The sequence below is a fragment of the Prosopis cineraria genome, unplaced genomic scaffold (assembly GCF_029017545.1).
Source record: "Prosopis cineraria cultivar Desert tree isolate PC_DT_omini unplaced genomic scaffold, ASM2901754v1 PC2, whole genome shotgun sequence".
Lineage (NCBI taxonomy): Eukaryota > Viridiplantae > Streptophyta > Magnoliopsida > Fabales > Fabaceae > Prosopis > Prosopis cineraria.
The window spans coordinates 6,795,539-6,822,795 of NW_026555333.1; the positions used below are offsets into that span (position 1 = coordinate 6,795,539).

General features: G+C 30.8%; 3 protein-coding genes across 17 annotated transcripts; 2 read left to right on the forward strand and 1 right to left on the reverse strand.

Annotated features, from left to right (window-relative positions):
• Positions 1-236: 236 nt before the first annotated feature.
• LOC129301412 (uncharacterized) lies at positions 237-2,906 on the reverse strand. Of its 2 annotated transcripts, none has more exons than XM_054939967.1 (4): positions 2,750-2,906; positions 2,294-2,389; positions 1,559-1,773; positions 237-661 (listed from the first exon to the last, which is right to left on the reverse strand). In XM_054939967.1, exons 2-4 carry the CDS (start codon positions 2,381-2,383, stop codon positions 394-396), a joined length of 573 nt encoding a protein of 190 aa, XP_054795942.1. In that variant the 5' UTR covers positions 2,384-2,389; positions 2,750-2,906; the 3' UTR covers positions 237-393. The 2 variants fall into 2 exon arrangements, with proteins under 2 accessions (XP_054795942.1, XP_054795949.1); XM_054939974.1 differs by lacking the exon at positions 2,750-2,906 and adding an exon at positions 2,576-2,695.
• Positions 2,907-6,855: 3,949 nt separating this feature from the next.
• LOC129301428 (DNA-directed RNA polymerase II subunit RPB7-like) lies at positions 6,856-9,489 on the forward strand. Of its 13 annotated transcripts, none has more exons than XM_054939992.1 (5): positions 6,856-6,953; positions 7,391-7,529; positions 8,179-8,344; positions 8,766-8,872; positions 9,269-9,489. In XM_054939992.1, the coding sequence occupies exons 2-5, from the start codon at positions 7,414-7,416 to the stop codon at positions 9,294-9,296; spliced, it is 417 nt and encodes a 138-aa protein (XP_054795967.1). In that variant the 5' UTR covers positions 6,856-6,953; positions 7,391-7,413; the 3' UTR covers positions 9,297-9,489. The 13 variants fall into 13 exon arrangements, with proteins under 13 accessions (XP_054795967.1, XP_054796016.1, XP_054795975.1 ...); XM_054940041.1 differs by having other exon boundaries at positions 8,199-8,344; XM_054940000.1 differs by having other exon boundaries at positions 6,867-6,953; positions 7,388-7,529.
• A 12,710-nt stretch (positions 9,490-22,199) lies between these two features.
• LOC129301722 (glucan endo-1,3-beta-glucosidase 5-like) lies at positions 22,200-26,373 on the forward strand. Of its 2 annotated transcripts, XM_054940313.1 has the most exons (3): positions 22,200-22,573; positions 22,649-23,017; positions 25,173-26,373. In XM_054940313.1, exons 2-3 carry the CDS (start codon positions 22,677-22,679, stop codon positions 26,263-26,265), a joined length of 1,434 nt encoding a protein of 477 aa, XP_054796288.1. In that variant the 5' UTR covers positions 22,200-22,573; positions 22,649-22,676; the 3' UTR covers positions 26,266-26,373. The 2 variants fall into 2 exon arrangements, with proteins under 2 accessions (XP_054796288.1, XP_054796289.1); XM_054940314.1 differs by lacking the exon at positions 22,200-22,573 and having other exon boundaries at positions 22,885-23,017; positions 25,184-26,373.
• The last annotated feature ends 884 nt before the right edge of the window (positions 26,374-27,257 follow it).

The window sequence follows — 27,257 nt, forward strand, 5'->3', positions numbered from 1 at the left end:
CGTTAACGGTATTGAGGAAGCAAGAGGAAAATAAACGAGGCCAAAGCAACTGGAGCAATAAAGTGGTTTTATGTGTGTTGTTCTTTGGGAAATGGAACTCACACTTTTGTCATTAAAAGCTGAAAATAAGCAGAAAAATTCAGAGAAATATTCGTGTGACCGTTGGTTAACTAACATTAAGCGTCGGAGGCTGTTGCAGTAACTAAGACGACGTTTAGTTGTAATAAATTAATCCATTGGAAAGCTGAACACAACCGACTGAATAACCACGTGAAAAATATCTACATGTACCCTAGTTCAGGAATAATAACACTGGACAAAGTAGCAGTAACAAAGAAGCAACCAATCTCTTGTTTATCTTTATTTGCAAACCTAAGGTAATGCCCTTATCCACTACATCTGCACCACGTAATCAGCTGAGGAGGCTTTGCCACCATCATTGCCATCATCGAAGAAATCCTCCCGGACATTGCCAGCTAACATCAGAGCAATCAACCAAAACAGAGATGAATCAAGTGATAAAAAGGCACCACCACCAAGAAGACCAGTCTTAGCTGTAGGGCAGTCGTAGTTGGGATTATGATGAACATTTTGTGACCAGTGAAGCTGTTCCGTTATCGTTGGCCATAACAGAAATGCTGCGGCTAATCCGGTTGTAAGTCTGAAATAATAATAATGATACGCCATGCGACAGAAGTTATTCAGCTGGTACCACATCAAGATAAGAGAGATGAAAATAAAACCGACCAAAAGAATGCTTAAACCAATAAGATGGTTAGCATACAATGATTTTAACTTTGTCAAAGGGGACGCGTGGTGGGAGGTGGGTATGTTTGATAGAAAGATATGCAAGTCAATATGTCTTTGAGCGGTATGTTACATCCCATGTCAGAGAAATTTGGAAAGAATTCTAGGTATATAAATGAATGCACTACACATCTCATTAAACTAACTTTTTAGGCCCTATGATAAAATGGCATCAAAGCCAAATCTAGATTTCGCCCACTTTGTAGGCCCTTTCAGTGGACTACCCGTGACAGGAGCCTCACAAATTGGATGAAAGAGCTATTGTATCTCGCTTTGAAAAGCCTTGGAGAAGGTCTTGAGCATATAAATGGTTGCACAGCCTATTGAATTAGCTTTTTTTTGGAGGGGGGGGGGGGGGAGTAAATGGCCACACGACAAATATCTCATATCACACCATTTTTAAATTCCTAAATTCCAATCAAATAATGACGGTGTCTTTTCTAGGACAACTTTCAATTGTCATATCAAACATGAATAATAATAACTATACCATGGTATGACGCATCAAAGAAGCATGTTGTCAAGTCATTACTTAAAAATCTTTCTAGTAATCGAAACAGCTACGTCATTTTGTACCAGAAAGACCCAGAATTCAATTCTCAAAATATGGTAGAACTATCAAATTCTCGAGATATCTTTTGTTTATATGATCAAGGAACAAGAATGAAATATTGTTATCGCATGATTCATTGACATGAAACGAAGATGATCTAAATAACGGCTTAATGAAGGATGAGAAAAGTCTACTTACAGTGCAATGTTGAAGAATACCATGAAACTACCGCTTCTGAACAAAACCCCTTGTGGAATAGATTGTCCTTTGTAGGGGTAAAACAGAGACAAATAGCCAACCACGGCAGAGGCAACAAGAAATGCTGCTGAGAGATATCCCAATAGAACAGTAGGATCAGATGGATACTGGCAAATAACACCACCCTTGGTAGTAATTGCGTTGCCGGCAGCAGGCTATAGCAACGAAAGAAGAATAGATCACCAATTTAGATTATAATTTAAATAAACATATTACGAACCCAGAAAACGTATGTTGGGGGGAGGGGGAACTGATATACTGATGCGTAGCATGTATATGTGAGAGTATGTATTGTTACCATAACACTGTCAGCCTAATTTGTTCAAGCAATAAAGACTAAAGAGAACGGGTTTCCAATAGATCTCACCCTTCACAATACATTGGTTATCGCTCATCGGAATACATACTTTGTATAGACAGAATATAGCAAGGGTTTAGAAAAGAGAATTATCAATGTGCATTGTATGTGACTGTTTAGTTTTACTTTCCAGCTAATTTGTCCAAGCAACAAAAAAGGGACTGCCTTCAAATAGATCACATCCTTAACTTACCACTTGAACTACAAATTTAATAATAGGCACGCTGGATGGAAGGTTCAGGATTATTTACAGATTAACACAGCCACCTTAAATTGTCCCACAGAACACCCCAGAAAATCCTTGTTTAATTAATCACCTTTTTGTTTTCTGCAATAACTCCCAATATGAAAGACAACACGCCAAAAGTTGTGACAATTGTAGCCATCTGTTTCACGCTAAGAGCCATAGTGCCCTGCAAGAGGAAGGGGAAAAAAAGTTTAGCAAACAACGAAATTGAAGGCCAATATAACATATTCAGGACCTCCTTTTTGGAAGCAACAAAGAGAATGCAAACCTAAAAGAAAATCCAAATCACAGAAACCATACTCTGAACTCTAAAGACTATAATCAGAAATCAGAAATAAGGGGGGGGGTGTGCCTGATAATTGAAGATCAGGATAGTTGAGGAACGAGGTGAAAGAGATAGAAGATAGAGTGAGATTGAAAGCCGAACCCTATAAGCGGATTCAGAATCTCACTCGAGAAAGGGTGTTCCTCTCGAGATACGGAAAGCGAAAGGGATGAGAAACAGTGGAGATTTAAATTCGCATACCTTAGTTTGGCCGGTAGCTGGCAACGAAACCGGAGATGCGGTTAGATGCCCAGTGGCCTCTGTACTTTCAAAACTGAATCTCTGGGTTGGCACAGAGCAGTCTTGTTGTATCTGTCAAGCTGTGCGCCGAATCTCCGAAAACCTATATTTATTGTTAGCCCAGGAGGAAATTAGGTTAATCATAATTAATAGTATGATGTAAATGTCTTACTGTGTTTGCAAAACAAGACGTCTTGCTAAATAATTAATAATTTGTTGGCAAAAGATAATAATTTTGTCCAAATTTATCTATTAAGTGTTCTATGTAACGATTAGAAAGGGAGGAGAAATGTGTTTGTTCCCCTATTATATTATCTCGGCCTGTTTGATTTTGTAAAATATCTTTATAAGATATGAGTATTATAAGAATGCATGTTTAATATGCTGGATAATGATATCATATTCTTAATACATATCTTATCAATATGTTAAAATAATCATTTTTATTTTTTGTATATATAAAAACTAGATTAATATATAATCATTTTGTTATGTTTTGAACTGAAAAGATAAAAAAGTTACAGAATTGAATATTTTTAAATATTTTATTATTTTAAATTATTACTATTGGCTCTTGAAAGAAAGTGCAATGCATTAAAAATATATATAGCAAGGCCAAGGGCATGCCTTGTTCACCAACATGATCCCGGATGCAGTCCTTTTTACCAGCCTCCTTTCATATTTCAGATATTTTAAATTATTGCTTGTCATTATTAATACTTTCAGATATTTATTTAATAACAGTAATAATAATAATGTTACAACTAAACATTTTCCCCCAAACATGACGCCAGGTCTTAAATCTTAAATTTATATATATAGTAAAGCGCGTTACGTACTGTTCACATGCTGTTGAATGAACAGTGCCTTTTTTTCTTTTTTTTTAAATTTAAACTTTGTATATTAATAATTCATGCGGAACCCATAACAAAAATTAAAAATGAGTATGGGATTCACAACAAAGATGCTTATAGGCATGAGACTCGTAAAAAAATGTATGAGATCTTTTTTTATTTTTTTATTTTTTTGTAAATAGGAGATTTATTATTTATTACTTATATTTTATATATGTATAAGATAATTAATTGTATATAACATATAAATTTAAATAATATATTATAAAATAAAATATTTTATTATTTAAATTGATCAATTTATCCATGTTTGCTTTTATATATCAAATTTTAATCAATTCACCCAGCTTGAAAAAATTAGTTAATCTTACATAATAATTATATCTAAAATTGAAAAGTTTGAATTAAGATATATTTGTCATTAACATTTTATTAAAAATATAAAAAACATCTCAAAGTCGTTTGGATCAACCTCAGTCAATTTGGTTCAACTGATTGGACCATGCTGTTTTGATCAATGGTGGCGATTGGATTATCTAGTCTAGTTTGATTTTTAAAACGCCGCATTATACTTCCTCAATTTAAAAATATGAGATATTTTTTGACTAGTTGGATGTTTAAAATGTAAGGTATTTTTATTCTTTTGAGATATAATCATTACATTTTTTTAAAAGTGCCCCGATTGATGAATAACTTTATATTTATTGTAAATGTTTAATATGAATAAATATAAAAAGATATAGTTAATTTGAAAGTATGTAACTACTTTATTGAGGGGTGAAATTCGGTTAAAAATACCTTACATTTTTAAACAAAAGAAGTACATTTTTGTTGCTTCATTTTTCAGGTCATTTATTTATTTTTGATTAGATTTTTGATGTTTAATTTTGAAACATGATTAAAAATAAAGCTGAACCAAAAAAAACTCTAATAACTTTGAATGTTTGTTTGTTTAAGATTAAGAAATAAATAATATTTAGATAGTTTAGAGATTTGATAAAAAGATATTTATTTTGTAGAGATTTTATAAAAAGTAAATATTATTTTATGTTAATTGCAATAATAAAAATAATTATTAATTAGTTATTTGTAAGTCTTATGATCTATCCTTTTATTTTTTTATAAAAATACTTCATTATTTAATTTTAAAAAAATTATGATATTTTTGCATATCCTGCATTTTCAAAAATATTCTTTCTCATCTATTGCATGAGATTATTTTTAAAAACTTCTTAAAATAGCTTTTTAAAATAATTAAAAAATTATTTTTTTAATTCTATTTATTTTCAAAAGTTTAAATAGATATAAAAATATCATGCAATAAAATTTTAAAAAAATAAGTTTTTTTTTTTAAAAAACAAGCCGAAATGAATAAGCCGTGCACGCACGTAGTTCTCGAAACTCAATAAATTGCCTTAAACATTCATATTCATGCCAATAACCTTTTTAATATACAACTAAATTTTTACCCTGTGCAATATACAGGATTTTTTTTTTTACTTGTATATAGATTAAGCAAAAACTTGTTTGAGATATTTTTAAGTATTTATAAATATTATTGTCAAACTCTTAAATTGGCTATATGAGTTTATCATTTTTGGTTCACAAAATCATATGAACTCACTTATAAATTCAAACTAAATAAAACTCAATTAAACTAACCAATTAACTCTCTTATTTTACTGTTTTTATGTCTTCAATTTATAAAATTATGTCAATTTATTCATAAATTAATTGAGTAATATATGTATATATTATGTAAAACTTGATTCATAGAAGCGGTAGAACCTGTTTAAATAAAAAATAAAACTAAAAATACAAAAAATAATATTAATAAAAAAGAAAATAAAAAATAAAAAAAATCAGTTGCCTTGTTTTAAAATTTCTATTTTAAATATAATAATATATAAATATAGATGAATTTAATTTTAATTATTTATATTTAAATTAAATTATAATCATATTTTATATTTTAATTATTTAATTATATACTTTGAAATGCTCTTTATTAATAGAGATAAACTCTTATAAATTTTTTATTTAAATTTACATCTCTATCATTAATTATTCACGAGTTTGACAACTTTTTTTATAAGCATCTTTTATCATTTGAAAAGTAAATATAAAATAAAAAATGAAAATTTTAAAATATTTTTTTGTGTACTAGTAATATGTTACCTTATGTAAATTCAATTTTAAATAAGAATTTATTCTATTTGAATTTTTTTTACCCAAATATGTTAAAGATATAAATAATACTTTATTTTTATTTTAAAATATGTTGCTCCTATAATAGATTTAAGAAGGCAACACCTACATCTATGCTCTTCCTTCAGTTGATGTGAGGGAAAATTTTAAAATTGTGTTAAAGAATAAATTTTGTGTTAAGTTCTACCTCAAAGTTAATTAAAGAATAAAAATTATTCTCTAACAAGTATTATTAGATTTGTCATTATTTGTTCTGTCTAAATTTCTAAGCAATAATTTCAATTTTAAAACGTGTTGCCCTCATGCATGCTAAAAATTATGAGTAGTTTTTTCATTTTAGCATATCATGCAAAATAAGATTAGTTTATCTTCTTTAACAGTTTTCTGGTCAATGCATCGTGAGAAAAATGAAACATGTATCATAATGAATCTCATATTATGGTTTATGTCATAATAGTATTTATAAATCATAATTATATCCAAAGGTAAAAAATAAATCTGAACAACGATTTTAAATTAAGTAGAACAACTAATACTACATTACTATTCAATAAATCATATATATGCTATGCCCATAAAAATGAAAACAATGACTAAGAGAAGTTTCTAATTAAGAAGTATGTGAAGAAAAATAAATTTATCAATCTTACAAAATTAAATTTAAAGTACATGATTGCAATATCGTTGTTAGAGTTTTGAAGATGTGATATATTTGTACTCCCTCAATATAAAATTATAAAATATTTTTAATTGAATCTTATTCATAATATAATAATTACATATTTTAAATTAATTTTATTTTTTATATTTATTTTAATTAAAAATTTATAATAAATATAAAAATTCATTCATCAATAGAGACGTTATAAAAAAAATAATAATTAAATTTTTAAAGATTTATATTTTAAAATATCTAATCCTTAAAAATTATTTAATTAATAATAAATTTGTTTGACTGCACATTTCAAAACAACTCGGCTTTAAGATCAAGTACACATCCCAGTGCAGTTACCCCACTGAGTTGGAGTAGGACTGAACAATAGCGGCTGAACGATCTGGACCCTGCGGACGCATTAAGGCTCAGCGACGTCACCGGCGGAAATGTATTGGGCTCGTCTCATTTCATGTGCAATTTCCATCGCTCGTTTCTCAATTTACTCATACTTTATTTTCCCCCTTAAAACCTCTGCGTTGATCTCTTCTAGCCTCTTCTTCTCATCCTCCCCTTTTCCTCCTACCCTGTGCTTCCAATTTTCAGTGGCCCATCTGTGCCTCTTCCCGGCTTTTATGAATTGGTTGCTAATGTCTAGATCGTTTGGAACTGTTGATCCCGTTTTTTCTTTTAACCCAGGTTTTTGTCTGTGTAGAATACCATTTAGGGGAGAAAAGACATTGTCTTGGTATTAGTAAAGATTACATCGATACATAAAGTCTCATTTTTACTATACGCGACTGAGTTTTTCAAATTGCGTTTGTGTTGTTGTTTTATATGTCTTGTCTGATGGCTTGGATTATTTTTCCGGTTTTAATATGAAAGCAGGAAGAAGGTAGGCCAACGAGAAAATGTTTTTCCATATAGTTCTGAAGCGGAATATGCAGTTGCATCCACGTTACTTTGGCCGTAACCTTTGCGATAATATCGTTGCCAAGCTCATGAAAGATGTGGAAGGAACTTGCAGGTAATTTTTAGACCCTTTCTGCCGCCCCACACCCAAAAAAAAAAAGAAAAGAAAAAGACAAAATTTAGGTTTCTCTTGTTCAGATAGTGCAGGTGAGAATATGGTTATGCTGAAAAGTAGAACACTGAATTGAATTTAGAATTTCCATTGCTTGGTAAATTTAATATGTATACTTACAAACTCTGTTTTCCACACTGTTGAGCCCCTTTTTTTTTTGGGTGATGTTAATGGCGGTTGTTAGCTTTCCAAGACACTTAAAATCTGCTAAACTCGTGGAGCCATGGTATTCAAAAACTTTGTTGTCTCTCTTTTGGTCTTGATTAAAGAAGACAAGTGAAAACGGAATACAATCAGGACACTAGGGAGATGGAACAGTAGCTGGTATTGTTATCCCCAGTAAAATCTAATTGAGTGGGTGTCAGAATTGAACTTCGCTTCAATGTTTTACGTCTAGTGACATGTATCTCATCTAAACGATCCTAACGTTTCTATAGTCAAAAGCATTTGAAAACAAACAATTTTCTTTATTGAAGCATATGTTTTTTAATGATTGATTGATTATAGTTTGAAGCTAAACGTGAGAAAAGTATTTATTTCTGTAAAATTCTAATCTGAAGATACGACTCTCTGAAATTTGACTTTTATGCATTGATCGGCATGGATTTGTAGTGGCAGTTACAGGAATAGAAAGTATTCGGAAAGGGCTAATTCGTGATGGGACAGGGTTTGTGACATTTCCTGTAAAGTACCAGTTTGTTGTATTCAGACCATTCAAGGGAGAAATTTTAGAAGCAGCTGTCACCATGGTGAACAAGGTAGATGTTCTTCCTCTGTTTACAGTAATTTAACATGGCGTTGCGTGCAGGTAATGGTTTATAACTGTTCATTGAGCGACTGCTGAGCTTTTGAACCTGTAGAGATGGGTTTTTTTTTTTTTTTTTTTTGCCGAAGCCGAACGTGTCCAAATTTTTGTTTCAAATCATGTAAGACTTGTGTGCTTTATATATAACCATCCATCAAGAAAGAGTCTGCCATCTTCATGTCACACTGCACTTCCTTCTTGATGTTAGAATTATGTGTGAGCATAATTATTTGTTCCATACGAGTTATTGGTAGGTAATATCAACGTTTGTTTTGTGAACGAGGTTTTGGTTGAATTAAAATGGACACTGAAAATGCTTCATTTTCAAAGCCATTTTATTTTTATTACTATTCTGTCTTTGCCTTTCTTTTCAGCTGATTCCAGATGATGTGGAGTTCCAGGCAGGAGACGTGCCAAATTATACTACTTCAGAGGGGTCAGTATTGGCCTGTTTGATTCAAAGAATCAGAAGGAATGAAATGTAATGTAATGTTAGGAAATGAAATGTAATGCAATGAAAATTACATGTGTTTGTTTGGTATGCTACATGAGAAGAGGTATTTTGATATAAAATGTGGTTGTAATGGAGATTACATAAGTTTATTGATGTAATCATCTTTATAATGTATGATGTAATTTCTTTTACATGATGTAATCTTTTTTATTTTGCCTAGTGCCAATCAAACAGGTAGAATTCTATGATGCATTAGGATTATAGGTAATTTTCTTACACTGTATCAAACCAACGGGCTATATATGTCATCCTCAACTTCTCGTTAGAATTTAAAAAAAAATAAAAAAAGGCAAATAAACTAGTTTTCTTTTCCTTTACTTGATATTGTGGTATGCTTGGTATTAATCACTTGGTCTCATGCAGGTTAAGATTCAGAAAGATGGTGAAGTGAGACTAAAGATCATTGGTACTCGAGTGGATGCTACTGAAATCGTCTACGCTTGTTGCATACTGTATTGTCTCTTTGTGATAGATGTTAAGCAGAGTACTCTGCTAAATTCTTCATTGGGAAATATGAACCAATGTAATATTAGAGAAAATTTAGATACTTAATCTTATATAGTTGATATACTTTTATCCAAATAAATCAGAACAATTAAATTTTAAGATGTTGATAATATTAATAATAAAAGTTTATTATAAAATAAATATTGTAGGAAAAATTTACACGCCTTGATTTGACAAAAGCATTTTAAATACAAAAGGTCAAGTATATAATTTTTTCCTAAATATTAAAGGGTTTAGAAAATTTTTAAGTGTTTAATAATTCTAATATTTATAATATATACTAATAAATTTTATCATATTTATTAAAAAAATAATTTAATTGTTTTAATTTTAATTTTTTCAACCCATTTTTTACTAATAACTGAACGGGACTCAATGTCATGCGTGACCATTTAATTGGCAGTTCTGCGTCAGCACCATAAAAGATGGATTCTTAGGTGTGACCAACGACCCTGAAACAATTTAGATGCCCCTTCCCTGCCTTCTCTCATACCCTTCTTGCATGCATAGCTTGCATGACGTGGATTTCTACCCTGGAAATCCGATATTGACTGTACTATCAGCCCATCACTGGATCAACTCGCTAACATGCCTAAACCATAGACCTACAAAGATCTTTGGGTGTGGGTTTAAGATTGTCATATCTTCTTTGTTTTGTTTATCCCAAGTGGGTAGCTTTGCCCTTTGGCAAGACTGCTGCAACTTCATTCATGACCTCTGGCCTTTAACTTTCTAAAACCATGATGAAACTATAATCGGCTCGTTTTTGGATTGAATGAATTTCCCATTTCTAAAAAAATTATGACCGGCTCAAAAATATCAGAACCCTTTGAACATAAGCGGGGCATAAAGGAGGTTGTTTCAACAGACCTATTTGCTATTTCTATAACATGGCAGATGAGTCTGAGGCCTTCAACAATGAGACTAGTACTTCTCAAAATAGGTTTGCTTTCTCGCTCAAAATGTTACATCGGATGATTTTTAAGTTCATTGAAGAATTAATTAAAATATTCTATTTAATATTTTTACAAACAATGATGTAACATGCATTTGCCGTGATCTTTCTTTTGTTGTTTAAGCCTTTGTTTTTAATTCGAATGATAACGAGCCTTTTCGGGTCATGCATTTGTCATTAACGAGGCTAGTTGAAGTTTAAAGCGCGTGATCGTGATTATTTTACGTCATCGTTATCCGTTCGTTGGCCGAACAAGAGGTCGTCGTAATCCAATCAAGCTGATAGCACAGGCCTATTGCCCTATGGAAAGCATGTAGACTTTCTTTGAAAACTAATAATTAATTAAATATGGCTATATGAATAATAAAAATTTTAGAGAGAAAAAAAAAAGACCTTTGATGTTCCCAAATGTTAATTGTTATTTATTTTTATTTTTTAAATAAATTTTATATAAAAAATACAAAAATCAGGTTATATTAAATTTTATAAGAGTTTTGCATCTTAAAAGTGAAAGATTATACTTTTTTTATTAAAAAATGTAAAATATTTTTAACAGAATTTTATCTTTTAATAAAACAGTTATCTACCTTCAAATTAAACCTATCTTTTCATATTTATTCCTATTAAATATTTTATAATAAATATAAAGTCATTAATCAATAGGGATACTTTAAAAAAATAATAATTATACATCAAAAGATTAAAAATACTTTACATTTTTTAACATACAACTCTTCAAAAACAGCTTTATATTTTTAAATGAAGGGAGTAAATAATATTCACATTGTCTTAAAAAGCTCGGAGAGAGCATATTTATTAACTTTTTTAAATATGTGCTCAAAAGTAATGGTCTAATTTTTTATAATAAATTTTTTAATTTTTTTAATAGTTTCTGAAAATAAGTGATTATTAGGAAGGTTAAGCTGGGTAGAATTTTCATAAAATTCTAATATATGTTTATTTTAATGAATTGTGCATTTCAACAAATTTTGAGCCCTTCTAAAATGCTCTGAAATTTAGCTGCAATACTGGAATCGTATCCGAGACATTTGGGGAATTTATTAATTCAATTCCTTTTCTCCTCAAATGTTAATTGTTATTTATGAGTGTTGGAAAGCGTGACGAAGACAAGAACGAATGTAGAAGACAAAGTCCGTGTGGCTGTGAGATGAGAACGACCGGGAGTGGAGTGGGATCGCGGTGGCAAACAGTAGCGTGATATCCACCAATCGTGAATTCGTGACATATATGTAGCCCCACGTCGCCTGCTTATCCTTTTGGATTTTTCAATTGTTCAAATTAATGCGGGAGGAGTTCTGAGGGGAATTTATATAGTCAGTTCAATATTATAAAATATTTTTAATAAATTAATTAATTATTTTTAAAATTGTATACTCTTTCCATATTTATTCTTATTTAATTTAATAGGATACTTCAATTAAAAAATTTTATTAATTACACTCCTGATTAAGAGTCTTTAAAAAATTATTAACTACACCTTAAATTCTTAAAATATAAAAATATCTGATAATTTTAAATAGAGAAAATATATTTAAAAAAACTCAATGCTTGTATGGCTGTTGGAGAAAAAAGAAATGAACTAATAAATGTTAGTTAAATTGGTATAGATTTAACCCATAATTCATTATGGTATGTGATCAAATTTCATTGTTGATATAAGAATTTTATTGATATATAAATTATAAATATTTTTATAAGCATTCTTTGAATTCAAAAATATGTCTCAACCCTGATAAACTTCAGGATTTAACTAACATAAATTTTTTTCTATAAAGAATGGAATGAAATGAAATAATCTAATAGAAAATAAAAACCTAAAATAATAATATATTATTTGATAGAAAATAATTTTTTTCAGTGAGAATGAGAACTAATATTCAAACAAATCTATAAACAACATAAAGCACAAAGCAAAGCAGCAGAAAACTTTCATCAGCCTCGAGTGGCGCCGACTTTGTAAAAGAAACAGCTTGTATTCTGCAGGCGACAGCTAGCACTCGCCTTATTCAGATTAACTAAGAGTTTCACGTGAATCCTCCCGAATTTACAGCTCGTCCTCCATTCATCCCTTCGGCACTTCCTCATTCTCGTGCCTTCTTAATTTGAAGTACTTGGGTATTTTTTGTTTTTTGAATAAAAAATAAAATTACTCACAAAATAATTAACCATGAGCATTTAATATCTTAAAATAATAAAAAAGATAAAATTATTCATAAATGATGGATTGGTGCAAAAGTAATTAAATCAGTGGGTAATCGAGCCTGTTTGTTGTTTGGCCAAATTTCTAGTTGGAACTGCTTTTTTGGCACCGAAAGGCATCAACCGTAATGTTTCCACCTTCAATGTAATGAAATGTCGAGTCTATTGTTTTTTTTTTCCCCTGATCAGAGAGGTCGGACGCTGTCATTTACCATGCTGCTTGAGGCTGAACCATTGATTAATGTGGCATAAGACTTCATTTAAATGAATCGATCCATGTTGTTCTTGTTAAATGAAGTTACTTGAGCTACTTAATCAATGGGTTTTTCATCAAGCCTGATCGATGTTTACCGGTCGCGGCTTTTTTGTTCGCAAGGATGTGTGTGTGTGTGTGGGTACATACATCAACGGCAATGTTCGCGCCTCCAATGTCATTCAAGGTCAAGTTGTTTTCTCTATTTATTAAAGATCTGACGCTTCCTTTCTACAGTGCTTTAAAGTCTGGGGCGTCATTTGTTTGCTTAACAACAAACCTTATCTCTGGGTTCCGCTACATTGGTATCACCTTATTGTTTATTAAACTTTTAAAAATATTACTAATTAAAAAGTATCAAGGGCAATTTTTTAAAGTATTTTTTTTAACTTTACTCTATGTTTCTTGACAAAATTTAAAGTTATCTGTTTTATTTTCCTCATATGTGCCTATGGTCATTTTTGTATGCGTCTAATTATCTTAAATAATTTTTTACAATTTTTTTTTTCAACAAGTATGGCACTCTTTTTTTTTTTTGTATATTTGTATAGCTTTGTGTTTATTGACCATTTTATCACCAAATGTTAATTGTTTGATCGATGGAATCAAATTAAAGTACTTAGATGGATTGGTGCAAAAGTAATTAAATCGTTAACTTTAATTGTTAAATGCTGACTATATATACCACATGTCAGTTTTTATTGATGTGAATTAAAAAATGAGCAAAAATACTTATAAAGTCATTGATCAAGAGTAAAATACGCATAACGTTATCAGAATTGGTATAAAAGTGACCAATGCATCCAATCACTTAAATGTTGACTGTTTAGTTGACACCTAAGCAGAAATTGATTATATTTTTACTGATGCAGACAAAAAATATTTCAAAATAATTTTTTATGAATGTTGATCGATTATTATTTGAGTACCCATAATGTTACTTTAATAAATATAATAGTGATTAATATGTTAAAATCAATGCCATATGATTTCTTTCTATCACCACATATCTCGCCTCCTCTCTTTCTCTTTATCCACTCATTTTTTTTGTCTGCAAAACTTGATATTTAACATAATGAGATAGGTTGTTCAGAATTAAATATCGAGACTGAACACATCTAACTTGAGAACATTATCACAACCTTAAGCAATTGCATTCATGATAGATTTAAATTTTTTAAATGATTTTTGCTACTGTTGCAGAAACAACAAGCAATTTAATTTAATATTCAGTCAAAATAACATTTTCTTGCATGATATTCATACAATAATCGATTAACTTTTAGAGAATTTCATCTAAGAATATTTGTTGTTTATATCAGTGAAAAAAATAATTAACTTTTACTTACGTGTCAGCTAAAGGTCAACATTTAAGAGATTGAATGTATTGGTCACTTTTACACTAATTTTAGTAACTTTATGGGTATTTTTGCTTCTAACCGATGATTTCGTGGGTATTTTTGTCCCTTTTTTTAGTTCATATTAACAAAGACTAACACGTGGCATGTACAGTCAACATTTAACGATCAAAGTTAATGGTGTTAGGTCAAAGTTAACGGTCTGGTTACTTTTGCACCTGTTCATGTAATGTTAAGAGTAAGTGATTATTTTTCTTGAACAAGATGCTAAATTTCTACGGGTGGGAGAAAAATCATTCACGAGGGATTAGTATGCCCATAAAATAAAATTCAATTGAGGTTCGAACCAAGGAATAAGTCATGTACTTCAAAATCAGTAACTGACTGCTGATGGGTTTATGTATTAGGGAAAAAATCATTCGAATGCCACTCCTGGAGAGATTTTATCTTTAGGAAAGATCTTAAAAATTTAAATTTCACTGCACTCTCTTGATAACTATATGAAAATAAAATTTTATAATAACTCAAATACCCTTGAAGTTTATAAAAGTTTAATAATTTAACGGCTTGTTATTAATTACGTATAATTAATTATCAAAACCTAAATATAGACTTGTTTATTTAAGACTAGCACTCATACAATTAAACGCATGATATTAGTCACAGTCATTTGCTAAATATGAATGGGTTTTTGTTAATTATATATAATTACTTATCAAAATCTGAACAAATACTTATTCATAAAATATCAATATGTATAATTAAACATGTGCTGTCAATTATAACCACTTATTAATTATAGATGGGTTGTTGTTATTACATATAGTTACTTGTCAAAAATCATATAATTATTTATTTATGAAATATACAATTAAACACTAGCTATCAGTAACAGTTATTTATTAATTCGGAATTCGGATAAATGCTTATTTATACAAGACCAGCATTTCTATGATTAAATATATGCTGTCAGTTTTTCAACTTGTTCGTTTTTAAATGAATTATTATTAATTACATGTAGTTATTTGTTAAAAGCCAAACACATACCCATCTATGCATTCATAAAATCTGAAGAGTAATTAGACCTCCCCAAAACCCAAAATCTTGTTTTCAAATAATTGCTTGAAAGGCGGAGTAGAGTTTCAGATTTTCAAGATCATTCTGTGACATAAAAACTTTCCAGGTTCTTACGTAATATTTTCTATGTGTTATGTGTTGAACAAGAAAACGTTTACTTGCGGTGATCGGGGATGGCTTCCCGACAGAAAAAATGTCCATGTCAAACTTAGAGGAGGCGCGGGTTTTTACAACGACTGATTCAATATTTAGTCATCTTCATCATGCATCTCAAATATCGCCACTCATTCACTTCCTGTCTTCAGGTTTTTTCAAACCTAAATAAAAAGGCTGGCAAAACCACAAAAAGGGTGCAAACACGGTTAGACATAGAGAAGTCTCCCGTCTAATAATTTAAAAATAGTCTAGAAATATAAAAAAAAAAAAATTTGAGACACGACTGGTAAAGTTTTTTTAAAGAAAATGACGCATATATCTTTCCGAAATAGGGAAAAAAAACAATTTGGTTTCCCGAGATAGGACAATGCCTTATAGGTTCTAAGGAACTTAATTGTTATTAAAATAACAAAAAATATCCCTTAATTTTAAAAATTGAAAAAAATTATGAAAAGAACTTATTAATGCCTCAACTACTTTACTCATTTACTAAATCAGACCTATGAATTACAGAGCCAGAGTTGTGAATGAAAAAAAAATTGTTACACTTTGCTCATTGAATAAAAATGGTGAGAAAAAAAAGTTACAAATCCTTAAACTAAAGTTGTAAATGAAAAATTTTGTTTTGCACTTTGCTTATTGAACTAAATGGCAAGAGAAAACTGTAAATGCCTAAACTATTTTAGATATTTGCTGAACTAAAATTGTGAATTTTAAAATTAAAGTTATAAATGCAAAAACTTTGTTGCTCCTTTTTAAATTAAAGGATATTTTTTATCATCTCATAATTTTTTTAATGATAATTAAATTCCTTAGGCCTTAAAAGTCGTTGTCAAATTTTAATGAATTAAATTGTCTTTTTTATTTCAAAAGGACTTATTTTTATTTTTCCTAATTTACTTATATTTTAATTCAATCAATCAAATAGGCTTTAAAAAAAATCTCGAGCTCGAGCGACCTTTTTAAGCCCAATTTTATTTTATCCATAAAAAATAAAGTATTTTTAATTTTTAAGTTGAATTTAAACTTTAGAATATGTATTTATACTTTAAAATTATATTTTTATTACTTTTTTTAACATTATAATTTGTGTATTAAAACAAGACAAGAAATATTATAATTGAGATTTTTTATTTTTAAAACTAATAAAAATAAAAAGGACTTACAGGCAACCATGAACCATTTTAATAACAGTTCGACTTAAAAAAATTGTCAGTTTTGAGATGGCTTTGTTTGTGAGTTTGAGCTCATGTGGATTGGGCTTGCTTGTTTGCCAGCTTTACAGATAGATGAGCTATGAAAATTGATCTTGCATGAGAGATGAATACATTTAATATAAAAACTTTAGAAGATTGAGTTATACTAAGTCACATTTTAAGGGTTAAGTTGTAATTGAATTAAACTTTCAAGGATTAAATGATTAATTTGCTCAAATGTTTTTCATTATAACATTTATGGTTGATTTTTTTTAGAAATACTATAATAAAATCTCTTTAAATTATATAAATAATATTTTAATCTTTTAAAATATCATAATTTTCCTAAAATCCCTTTCTGTTATTAAAAAATTAATATAAATAATTAAATTAAAATATTAATTGACATTTATAAATTTTATTCCAATATTCATAATTTTTTTTAATTTAAAAGAATCTATCAAACACGTTTTACTTTGCTTAACGTACCGTCCCAATGACAAAGATGTCTCCCAGTACGAAAGTGGTTGCACATGAAGTTGACTTAACCCTCGTTTCAATTTTTTTATTAAAAAAATCAATATACAGCATGAAGATAGTTCGACATTACATTTTATATTCATTTAAGTTAAAAGGCATTTTATCATTGCAAAAATCTGAATGTCTTTGTTTTATCTAAACACAGTTATATAAAAATGTGTATCATGTAGGGTTAAAAACATGAGATCAATGGTTGGTAACTAATAATTAATATTAATATATAATACTATCTGTCCTAAATTATATAACATTTCTTAACAAATTTTTTGCTCAAAAATACAAGATATTTTGAATAGATTAAAGTTTTATTAAACGTGTTAATTTTATTTTTTAACAAGTTTCTTTATCCAAAAATATAATAAATTTTAAATAAATTAAAGTTTTATTAAATGTATCAATTTTAATATTAAAAAATTTTGTCTTAAGGAGTATTAGTTATAATAAATTTTGGGTTCTATATTGAACTAGCATTTATTACTACGTGCAATGCACCGGAACATTGAATAATGAGATTTTAATATTATTCAGCCAACATGTTTCTCACATAGTTACATTACATTAATCATTACCAAGCCATATTAGTTTATAATAAAAACTATCAATCATGGAAATACTTTACAGGTAAAATTTGAGGAATAACACTATTAAAAAAATATAAATTAACAAGAAATTATCTATTTTTTAAATACTAAATCAGTGGGAAATATTTATTTCATATTTTAACTTAAAATTAGCAAGCAAAATGGTAAAAAACTATCAATTCTTCTTTAAAATGAAATAAGATAATAACGAAGAAAATAGTGAGAGGCCATTAATCCCTCTCTAAAATAAGATAAATGTGAAAAAAATAACGAGAAATTGTTAATTCCTCTCTAAATAAGATAATTAACGAGGGATTCTATCCCTAGTTAATTATCACAAAAAAAAATTGACACTTAATAATGATTTTTAATTATATATTTAATTATTTTTATTTAAAAGTAAAAAATAAATTTAAAATTTACTGAAATATTCACAATAAATTTATTTAATATTCAATATTTTGTTTATTTTAAGTTCATTTTTATTAATAAAATAATATTTTATTAAAAATTTAATATAAAGAATAACTCAAATAAAATATAAATATTTTTAGCATGTTAATAATTCAAAATAAAAGTTAATATATACGTGTATTTTTATAATATACTATTTGATATATTTGTGTAGTTAAATAATATATATTTAATTTATTATATAATGACTATAGGTGCCTTTTGGTTTAATGGACAAAAAATGAAATTGTAAGGTATAGAAGGTGGGAGATCAAGGGTTTAAATTTTAGCCTTGGTGTAAACATAATGAATATGTGATACAACAAAAAACAAGTGACATGACGTGACGTGGACAATGATGTGTCATGAATTATTGCATACATGGCATGATGAGGCAGGAATGTAGGTGACACAACGATTAATGAGGCACAAGGTTATTGACAACATGTCACAAGTTATGATGCGCACACGGCGAGTGATATGACATCACTGTTTTTAAATATAGGCATATTTAGTAAGAGACTAATACCTAACTAAAGTTATCAAATCTTGAATTGTATTAGCAAGTGACATGACCCTTACTAAAAATCAACGAGGGATTGAATTCCTTGTTAAAAATCAGTGAGGGACCGAATCTCTCACTAATTAAAGAGATAAATATGATCCATTGCTAAATTTAAGAAGTCATTTTTTTAGTTATGAATTTAGCAAGGGATAAAATCAATAACTAAAATGCAATTTAATGAAAAAGAATGATATTTATCCCTAGTTAAATTTCATTTTCCTAATAGTATGATGGCATTAAAGCACATGCATATAGGAGTTTAACACGACTCAATTACAGATAACATGAGTAACATGCATAACGTCATCACAGCAAGTTTTTGAATATTTATCTGTAAACAACATTTGTTGTAATGCATTTGTCAGGCGTTAAGAGAATCTTCAATCATTTAATGCTTGTAACTCTTGATAATGCCATGCCACATATAACCGACTATGTGCGAACATGATCTTAAGAAAAATACAACTTAAACAATGTATAGTGATTGCCCTTAACCTTTGTTGATGGTCATTGCAAATAAAATAATAATTGAAAACTGCCTTCTTTATATATGAAAAAGCCATTTACTCTCCAATAGATTTATGTCTATTCGATGACATGATGCTTTCATTTCACTTTGAACCATTCAAGGTTATGACTCTTATGACATTTTTTTTTTATAACTTTGATGATATGTAATCTTGCATTATTGTAAGGATTCAAGACTTGGTCTATATTGTGTAGCAATGTCATAGGAGTTCAGATCTTCAAGCATGGCCTACGAGGAGGTAATCTCAAGCAAGTGATGGTGTCTAGAAATTCAATATTGTACAAATAAGCAAATGAATCACTATTTTCCATAAATTTGTAAATCAAATTGCAATATAAGAACTTGGTTTTTCTCAAATAACACTATCATTGACGTGGTTTATAATTTCAATGATATGAGCTAGAATTGTTCTATTGTTGAAGTAATTAATATTATATATGCTATCAATTAAATTGGGATAAATTGATAAATTTTCAAGCACTTTTATTTAAGGTTCATCATCACATAATTGCCTTAAATTTCAATCCCCAACGTTCAGAAACCACTAGGAACACTTTTCCAATTCTTTTGGAAAATTTTGTGCATTATGTAGAGTTTAAAACGGAAGATCAATAATAATTAATATTAGTTATTATAAATTTTAGATTTTATATTAAAATATAAAATAAATATTAATTGACATTGGATCGAAACATTTGCTTTTGAATATATGAAGACATGGGCCCCGGTCTGATTCATCGTGATTTTTGTTCGAGGGTGCAGGACAGGGTGTCGTGTCTGTGTCAGTTGCCATGATGCCTGCTGCGCAGCACTACTTCCATGAGACATGCCTGACTGCATCGCAAACATTTTCCGGCTCTCCCCAGCTATCATTGCTATTATTTATATGAAAAATTATTATTAATAATTTGTTATTGCTACTATTGTTGCATTTTGTTGGAATGATTTGAGAAGAAAAACGCTTTCCCTCATTCAGTCCTTAAAAAAAAAAAAAAAGATGAAGGGGAGAATGATAATTAAATTAAAAAATTAATGATAATTAAGTTTTTGATATTTTGTCAAGAGTAAGCTATAAATATTAATTCAAATAATTATAAATTTAAGAATTTCAGTTATAAATGAAAAATTAAATTATAAAAATAAGTTATAATTGAAATTCTTTCGTATAATTGTTTAGATCAATGCTTGTAACTTTTTTTAGAGGCTTTTACAAGAAATGTATATTTTTTTTATATTTTGTTGCCATTCTCAAAAAAAGAAACAAAAAGTCTTATTCATTTCGTCACCTCACTCCCCATTTTATTGAATATCTTTCTACCAAACCAAATACCCTATTTTATTCAATCACACACAGCATGCATTCAAGGACGGGTGGACAGACTAGCAAGGATCATGGCCCTTCCAAATTTTTAAATTTTTCTTTATATTATATAGGAGGTGTGTTATTTACTTTTGTATTCTGCCACCCAAAAATTTATAAAAGCTCAGTACATTGATCCATTTTATTTTTAAATCCTGACTCCACCCGACATGCATCAAGAACATTCTCAAAGGACGTGCTTGCGTTCAGTAATTCTCACAGGGAGCAAATAAAGAAGAGTGATAAAGGTTATCAAGTATAACCTCAGCTTGGAAAAGGACCGGGGGCGGGAAAAAAAAACAAGGAAAGAAGAAGAAGAAAATGTCAAAACATCTGGTTTCAGGATCATTGCCGCCGGCTCTAGCATAGAATGCCTAGTCATGAGAACTGAGGAACAGTGATTGACATCGCAACATAGCTCAAAGATTCTTCATTCACGCGTCCCCTTCATGGTTTATAAACTAGAAAGCAAGAATTGGATTCAAAGAGATAGAAGACTATATATATCGTGGTTTTATGGATCGTGTTATCTCTGGCATCACAAGATCGTGGATTCAACTATGAAGCAAGGTACTTCTGCGACAAATAAACTACATCCAGCTAGTCTAATACTTGTATATTTCGGGAACGAATCACATTAAAATATTAATTAATTAAACTTGCACTCTGATCTGCGCATTTAATTTAATTATACATGGATTATTGAAATACCTTTTCATTGTCTCTCCATAAAGTCAAGAAAAAAAAATGATCAAAGACGTTGAAATTATATTAATATAAATTCCAGCCCCTTAAATTATAAGTATCAAAATTTGAATCTTAAATTTTGAAAGTTCAACTATAAAAAGTTCATGGTTTTATATTGATATTTTGTTGGGTTCTTAGTTATCATCCTCCCTAAATCCAAGTTCAAGAAATAAATTGATTTACCAACTTTTTTACTAATAAGGATATTCATTACACATTTAATAATCACAAGTTACATGGATAAATCTGGTTCACGATTATTCTGTGTTGATAATTATTTTTACTGTCTCTCTATATTATTTTTGTAAAATATAAATACATGATTATATCATTAATGACATTTGTTTTTTTTTGTTTTTGAAAAAACTAACAACCATGATTTCTTGCTCTTGCTATCTGTTTTATGAATCATGCCTATATCCCACAACAAAATTTATTATTAAGAAGTTTAATAAAATTTATAAAATATTTTTAAATTTTAAATTATGTTCATTTAAATACTTCTAATTAAATTGTAAATACATAAAATTTAATATTTAAAAATATTTTATAAATTTTATGAGATCATTTAATAATAATTTTTTTTATAAAACTCAGTTGTAAATTTTTTTTTTATTGTAAGAGTTTTTTTTTGGGAATCCCGCCACTGCTGCCATGTGATTTTGGAAATATTTTTGAAAAAGCATAGTATCATTCTGCTGTGTAAGCTTGCCTCTGCTTACTTCTGCTTACTTCAACCGAAGAAAAGATTCTCTCCCCTGAACTCCTTTCTCATCGTTCATTGCCCACTCTCCCCCCCTCCCCCCCTCCCATGCTAAGCTCAACTAATAACTCATAAGCACATAGCTTCTACATTCCTGGGAGGTTTGTGCTACTTCGAGTAATTTAACATATTTTAGTTTTTGTTCGGAGCTTTGCAGCTCTAAAATTCGTTGCTTTCCAAGAATTTCTTGTCCCTCTTTCCAAGGTGCTTTCATTTTCGTAACTTTACTAGTACATCGGCCTGTCTTTTTTCATTCGCTCTCTACCTCGCTTCGTCATTTAACAGCCCTCAGCTATCAAATCTGCCCAAGGCATACTCGCAGCATTCTTAAGCGCTGGTTTTTTTAGCATGCCTGCTTTTGATTTCCGGAGCTAGTTCCAGAATAAATCAATACTCGTCAAAATCCAGGTAACCAAAAAGTTCCTTTAACCTTCACATTTGCTACTTTCGATTTGTTTGCTAGTCCTGATTTCTGTTCTCTAGGTATACTGGTGAAGCTTCAAAGGAGTTCATGGAAGGCGCGAAACTCAGTAGGCTTCTTCTTGCTCCTTTATTTTTCTGTGTATTGTTAGTGGGCTCAACTAGTGGGATTGGTGTAAATTGGGGGACACAGTCAACACACCCATTAGGAGCATCCACAGTGGTGAAAATGCTAAAAGACAATGGGATTCAGAAGGTCAAGCTATTTGACGCCGATCCAAATATTTTAGATGCTTTAAAGAAGTCTGGGATTCAAGTGATGGTGGGTATTCCTAATGACATGCTATATACACTGGCTACCAATATGCAAGCTGCTGAAAAATGGGTTTCGAAAAATGTTTCTGCCCATCTCTCTTCCGGCGTTGACATCAGGTGAACTAACTCCTCTTTTTTGTAGCCTTGGATTTTAATTTCTTAGGGTTTGTACTGTATCAATAGATGAACTCTCCCCCTCGGAAACTAGAGCGAATGATGTCTCGTTACACTGGTCCATTTTCGGGTTAGGATTAATTTGAAAATGTGAATCACTGATGGGGCTGAACTTACTGATATAGTGATATTTGCTGGACTCTATGAACGTTAGCCTTTTATTTTGTTATCCGTTGTATAATCTGATACCCTAGTTAACCATTAATTTTGAATGCCATTCCTGATAGGGATAGATGTTAAACCTGAAGTTACAGATCCACTGATGTTCTCTTTTTTGCATTATTTGGATGTTTGAACGCCAATGATAAAGAGTTACAGGTTCTTTGCTTCCGCAGTATGCTACTGTAGAATTTCCTGTTGCGTCTAGTAGACTCGCTTTAAGTTTAGTTTCTTGATTTTCTTTTTGTCTTGTTGATATCAGTTAAGTCACTGCGTCTTGGAAGCTATATTAATTGTTACATTTCATTATTCTTCTGAACCCAGAAAATGAAAATCAGATTGATTAGACTTGAAAAGCACACTAACTATTTTGTGAATGACTTACTCAAACTCTGCGTTTGCCAATCTTGCATGATGCTCTGGTGCTTCTAGCATGACTTACTATATAAAACTTTTTGGTTGGTGGGGCTGGGAAGTTATTAGATCTTGTAGGCTCTATCGCTAAATTATTGCACTAAGAACTGGAATATTCAATTATTATAGTGGGGGATATTCACGTCTAATTAGCATAAAAGTCCACGTAACTGGTACTCCATCTACTTTGAGCTATTCTTACACAACGGAGAACAAAAGTTGAGTCGGAAGATGTGAGTTTCATCAAAGTTTGTCCTTTAGCTTTTGCGTTTCCAATGGCTTTTCTACTTGTTCTGATGCTTGAATACAATTTTTTTCCTCTTTTTAAGCTACTAATATGGCAGAGGCCCCCATGTCCTTTTAATATTTGATTCAATGCTTTTAGGATGCTTTGACGCTCTGCCTCATCTCTTGTCTCAACACTGCTCATCTGGGTTCTCAAACTTCAGTTTTTAATAGTTCAATCCCCTCAATTTCCCATCATGTATATCCGAAAGTGATGCTAAACTGATATAAAAGAGAACAATTTCCTCCCTCATCTCGCAAAGTAGTGTGCCTTGCCAGATGACAGAAGCATCCGTTATTATCGAGGTTATAAATGAAGGACTTAATAACTATGAGCTAAATGTCCTTTGCTAGTATTTTTACTACTCCCAGCAAAAAGCACATGCACATTACTTTTCTAACATGTTATCTCTTCCCATATTGGATGCTTTTATCTCTTCCATTATTTTTCAATGATGTTGTGCGATCCATGTGACCAACTCCACCTAGTGGGATGAGGCTGTTTGTTGTCTCTCTTCCTATACTAATTGTGGGGAGCCATCGACCACTTGCAACTAGGATTTTCCCTGCTTATTTCTGTTCTTGGTTTCTGTAGGTGTATGGCATTCTAGTTTTAGTTTCTTCAAAGCATGGCATGCCATTGGCAACTTTATTTACACATTCTTATAAATGCGTAGTGCCATCTGAAACTTAAGGTTTGCGTATCAAAGGTAGACTTTGCAAGATCTAGTAAGTCCTAGACAACTGAAATCTTTGTATGTTATCTCTCAAACTTTTCTATCTTTTAAAAATGCATATTACTCACAGCACTCCATTCCAGATCACACGTGTCTCTTGTTTCACAATTCACAATCACCACCTGCAGCTAATTTGACGCCACTGTTGTCAAACATCTATGAATGAGGATTAATGAACTAAAATGGCTTCAAATCATGCATTGCATCAGGCTGGAAAATAAGACACGATTTGATTGTTTATCCATTGATGTCTCTGCTAAATCAGAAGGTTCAAATGTCTCCTTATTTCTTTTCGAGGGTGTATTGGTTTGATCTTATGAGCTTACGACTCCTTTGTTGGAACTTCCTACCGTAGGATCTTAATTTATGCTTACTAATGTCTCTTGCAGCGTCTTTTTTTTTAATTATTTAATGGTTTATTTTTGTCTATGTTGAAGTTGGAACTTTATTTTGTGGCTATCGTCTATAACTTCCTACTTATAGTTTCCTCTAATTTTTACAAGGTATGTTGCAGTGGGGAATGAGCCTTTCTTGTCAACTTTCAATGGCACCTTTGAAGCCACAACTCTTCCATCTCTTAAAAATATACAGACAGCACTCACAAGAGCAGGTTTGAGTAACCGCATTAAAGTCACCGTCCCTCTAAATGCAGATGTGTATTTGAGTTCATCTGAGAATCCTTCTGATGGTGATTTCCGGCCGAACATCCATGAACTGATGCTGCAGATTGTCAAGTTCTTGAGTGACAATGGAGCTCCTTTCACTGTCAACATCTACCCATTCATCAGTCTCTACGCAGACCCCAATTTCCCAGTTGACTATGCCTTCTTTGACGGTTATCAGAGTTCTATAAACGACAATGGCAAAGTCTATGACAATGTCTTTGATGCTAACCACGACACACTGGTCTGGGCATTGCAGAAGAATGGCTTTGGAAACTTGCCTATTATCGTGGGAGAAATTGGGTGGCCAACCGATGGAGACCTACACGCGAATCTTCAGTATGCACAGCGTTTCAACCAAGGCTTCTTGTCTCGCTACCTCACTGGAAAAGGGACTCCAATGAGGCCTGGTCCTTTAGATGCATACTTGTTTAGCCTAATCGATGAAGATGCAAAGAGCATTCAGCCAGGTAACTTTGAACGCCATTGGGGGTTGTTTTACTTTGATGGGCAACCCAAGTACCAACTTAATCTTGGGTCAACAAGAACAAATGGTTTAGTGGGTGCAAGTGGGGTTCATCATCTGGCTAAAAGATGGTGTATTTTGAAACCATCTGCGAATCTGAATGATGATCAATTGGCTCCAAGTGTGGCTTATGCTTGTCAAAATGCAGATTGTACGAGTCTTGGCTATGGGACTTCATGTGGGAGCTTAGATGTTAAGGGTAATATTTCTTATGCTTTTAACAGCTACTTTCAAATAAATGACCAGATGGATAGTGCCTGCAAGTTCCCGGGTCTTTCTGTTGTCACTGATAAAGATCCTTCCGTTGGGAATTGCAAGTTCAGGGTCATGATCGAGTCAGGTTCTGCTGAGGGACTTGCATCTCTTCGAGTAGTGCTCTTTGTAATTTTTCTTTTCTCTATTCTCTAATCCCCCCTTTTGTCCTGCCTAGTTTGCTAGTTTTTCTAATTTATTGTCTTTTGAGAAATTCCAGTGAGTAATTGAAATTCAAAATGTCATTTGGATCCTGTGAAGAAATTCGTTGTTTTTTGTTTTGTATTTTTTTAAGCACACTCACATACCCGTCCTTTTCCCGCGAGGGTGGTCGCACACGCTCGTACAAATCCCAATAGGAAGCCAAGCTTAGAACCCTAATGCTGAACCTTTCTAAGGAAGGTGGCATTACAATTAAGACGGCCAGGAGAATTAAAACCTTACTCCCTCTATCCCGCTCACATTGAAAATTTAGTTTCATTCTCCCCCGTGAGTTATTTTTAAGTTTTTATTGCTCGACGTAATAGGTTTTTAGTTAGCATAATAAATTTTATATTTAATTTTAAAGATTTTGAAATCAAGAAAATCCTATAATGTAGAAGTTTCTTTAAATAACAGCTCTTTCGTAAATAAATACTATGATAATACAGAAAATATTATTTCATGCCCTTAGAAATTATTGTTCCTTGATTTAGTTGCTTGTGGACAGTGAACTTGTTTTCCTTTTTTGGATATAAAGTCAAAAAATTACAACTAAAAAAGGCCTCTAGCCCAAAACCTTTAAAGGCCCCGAAAGACAGAATACAAAACGGACAAATACAGACACTGAAATATTTAAACAACAGACGTAAAACAGGCATACAAAAGCAACAACACGAGGGCCAAGATCGTTATTTTCGTGACCTTGCAGATAAGAAATTATAAAGCTCGTTATTAAAAACATATGAACCAGTCCAAAAACTGGTAGAAGAGCGAATGTAAAGAAACGAGCGAGCATGCAACAGAATTGATTATTAAGAATCAATTCTGATAGTAATATCCCGTAGGATTTAAAAGTCCAAAGCTCCAAACTTGAAAACTTTGGTTTTGTGAAAAACTTTTCTGCAAGAACACGGATAAAACAACCTGAACCGTAAAACACAACAAAT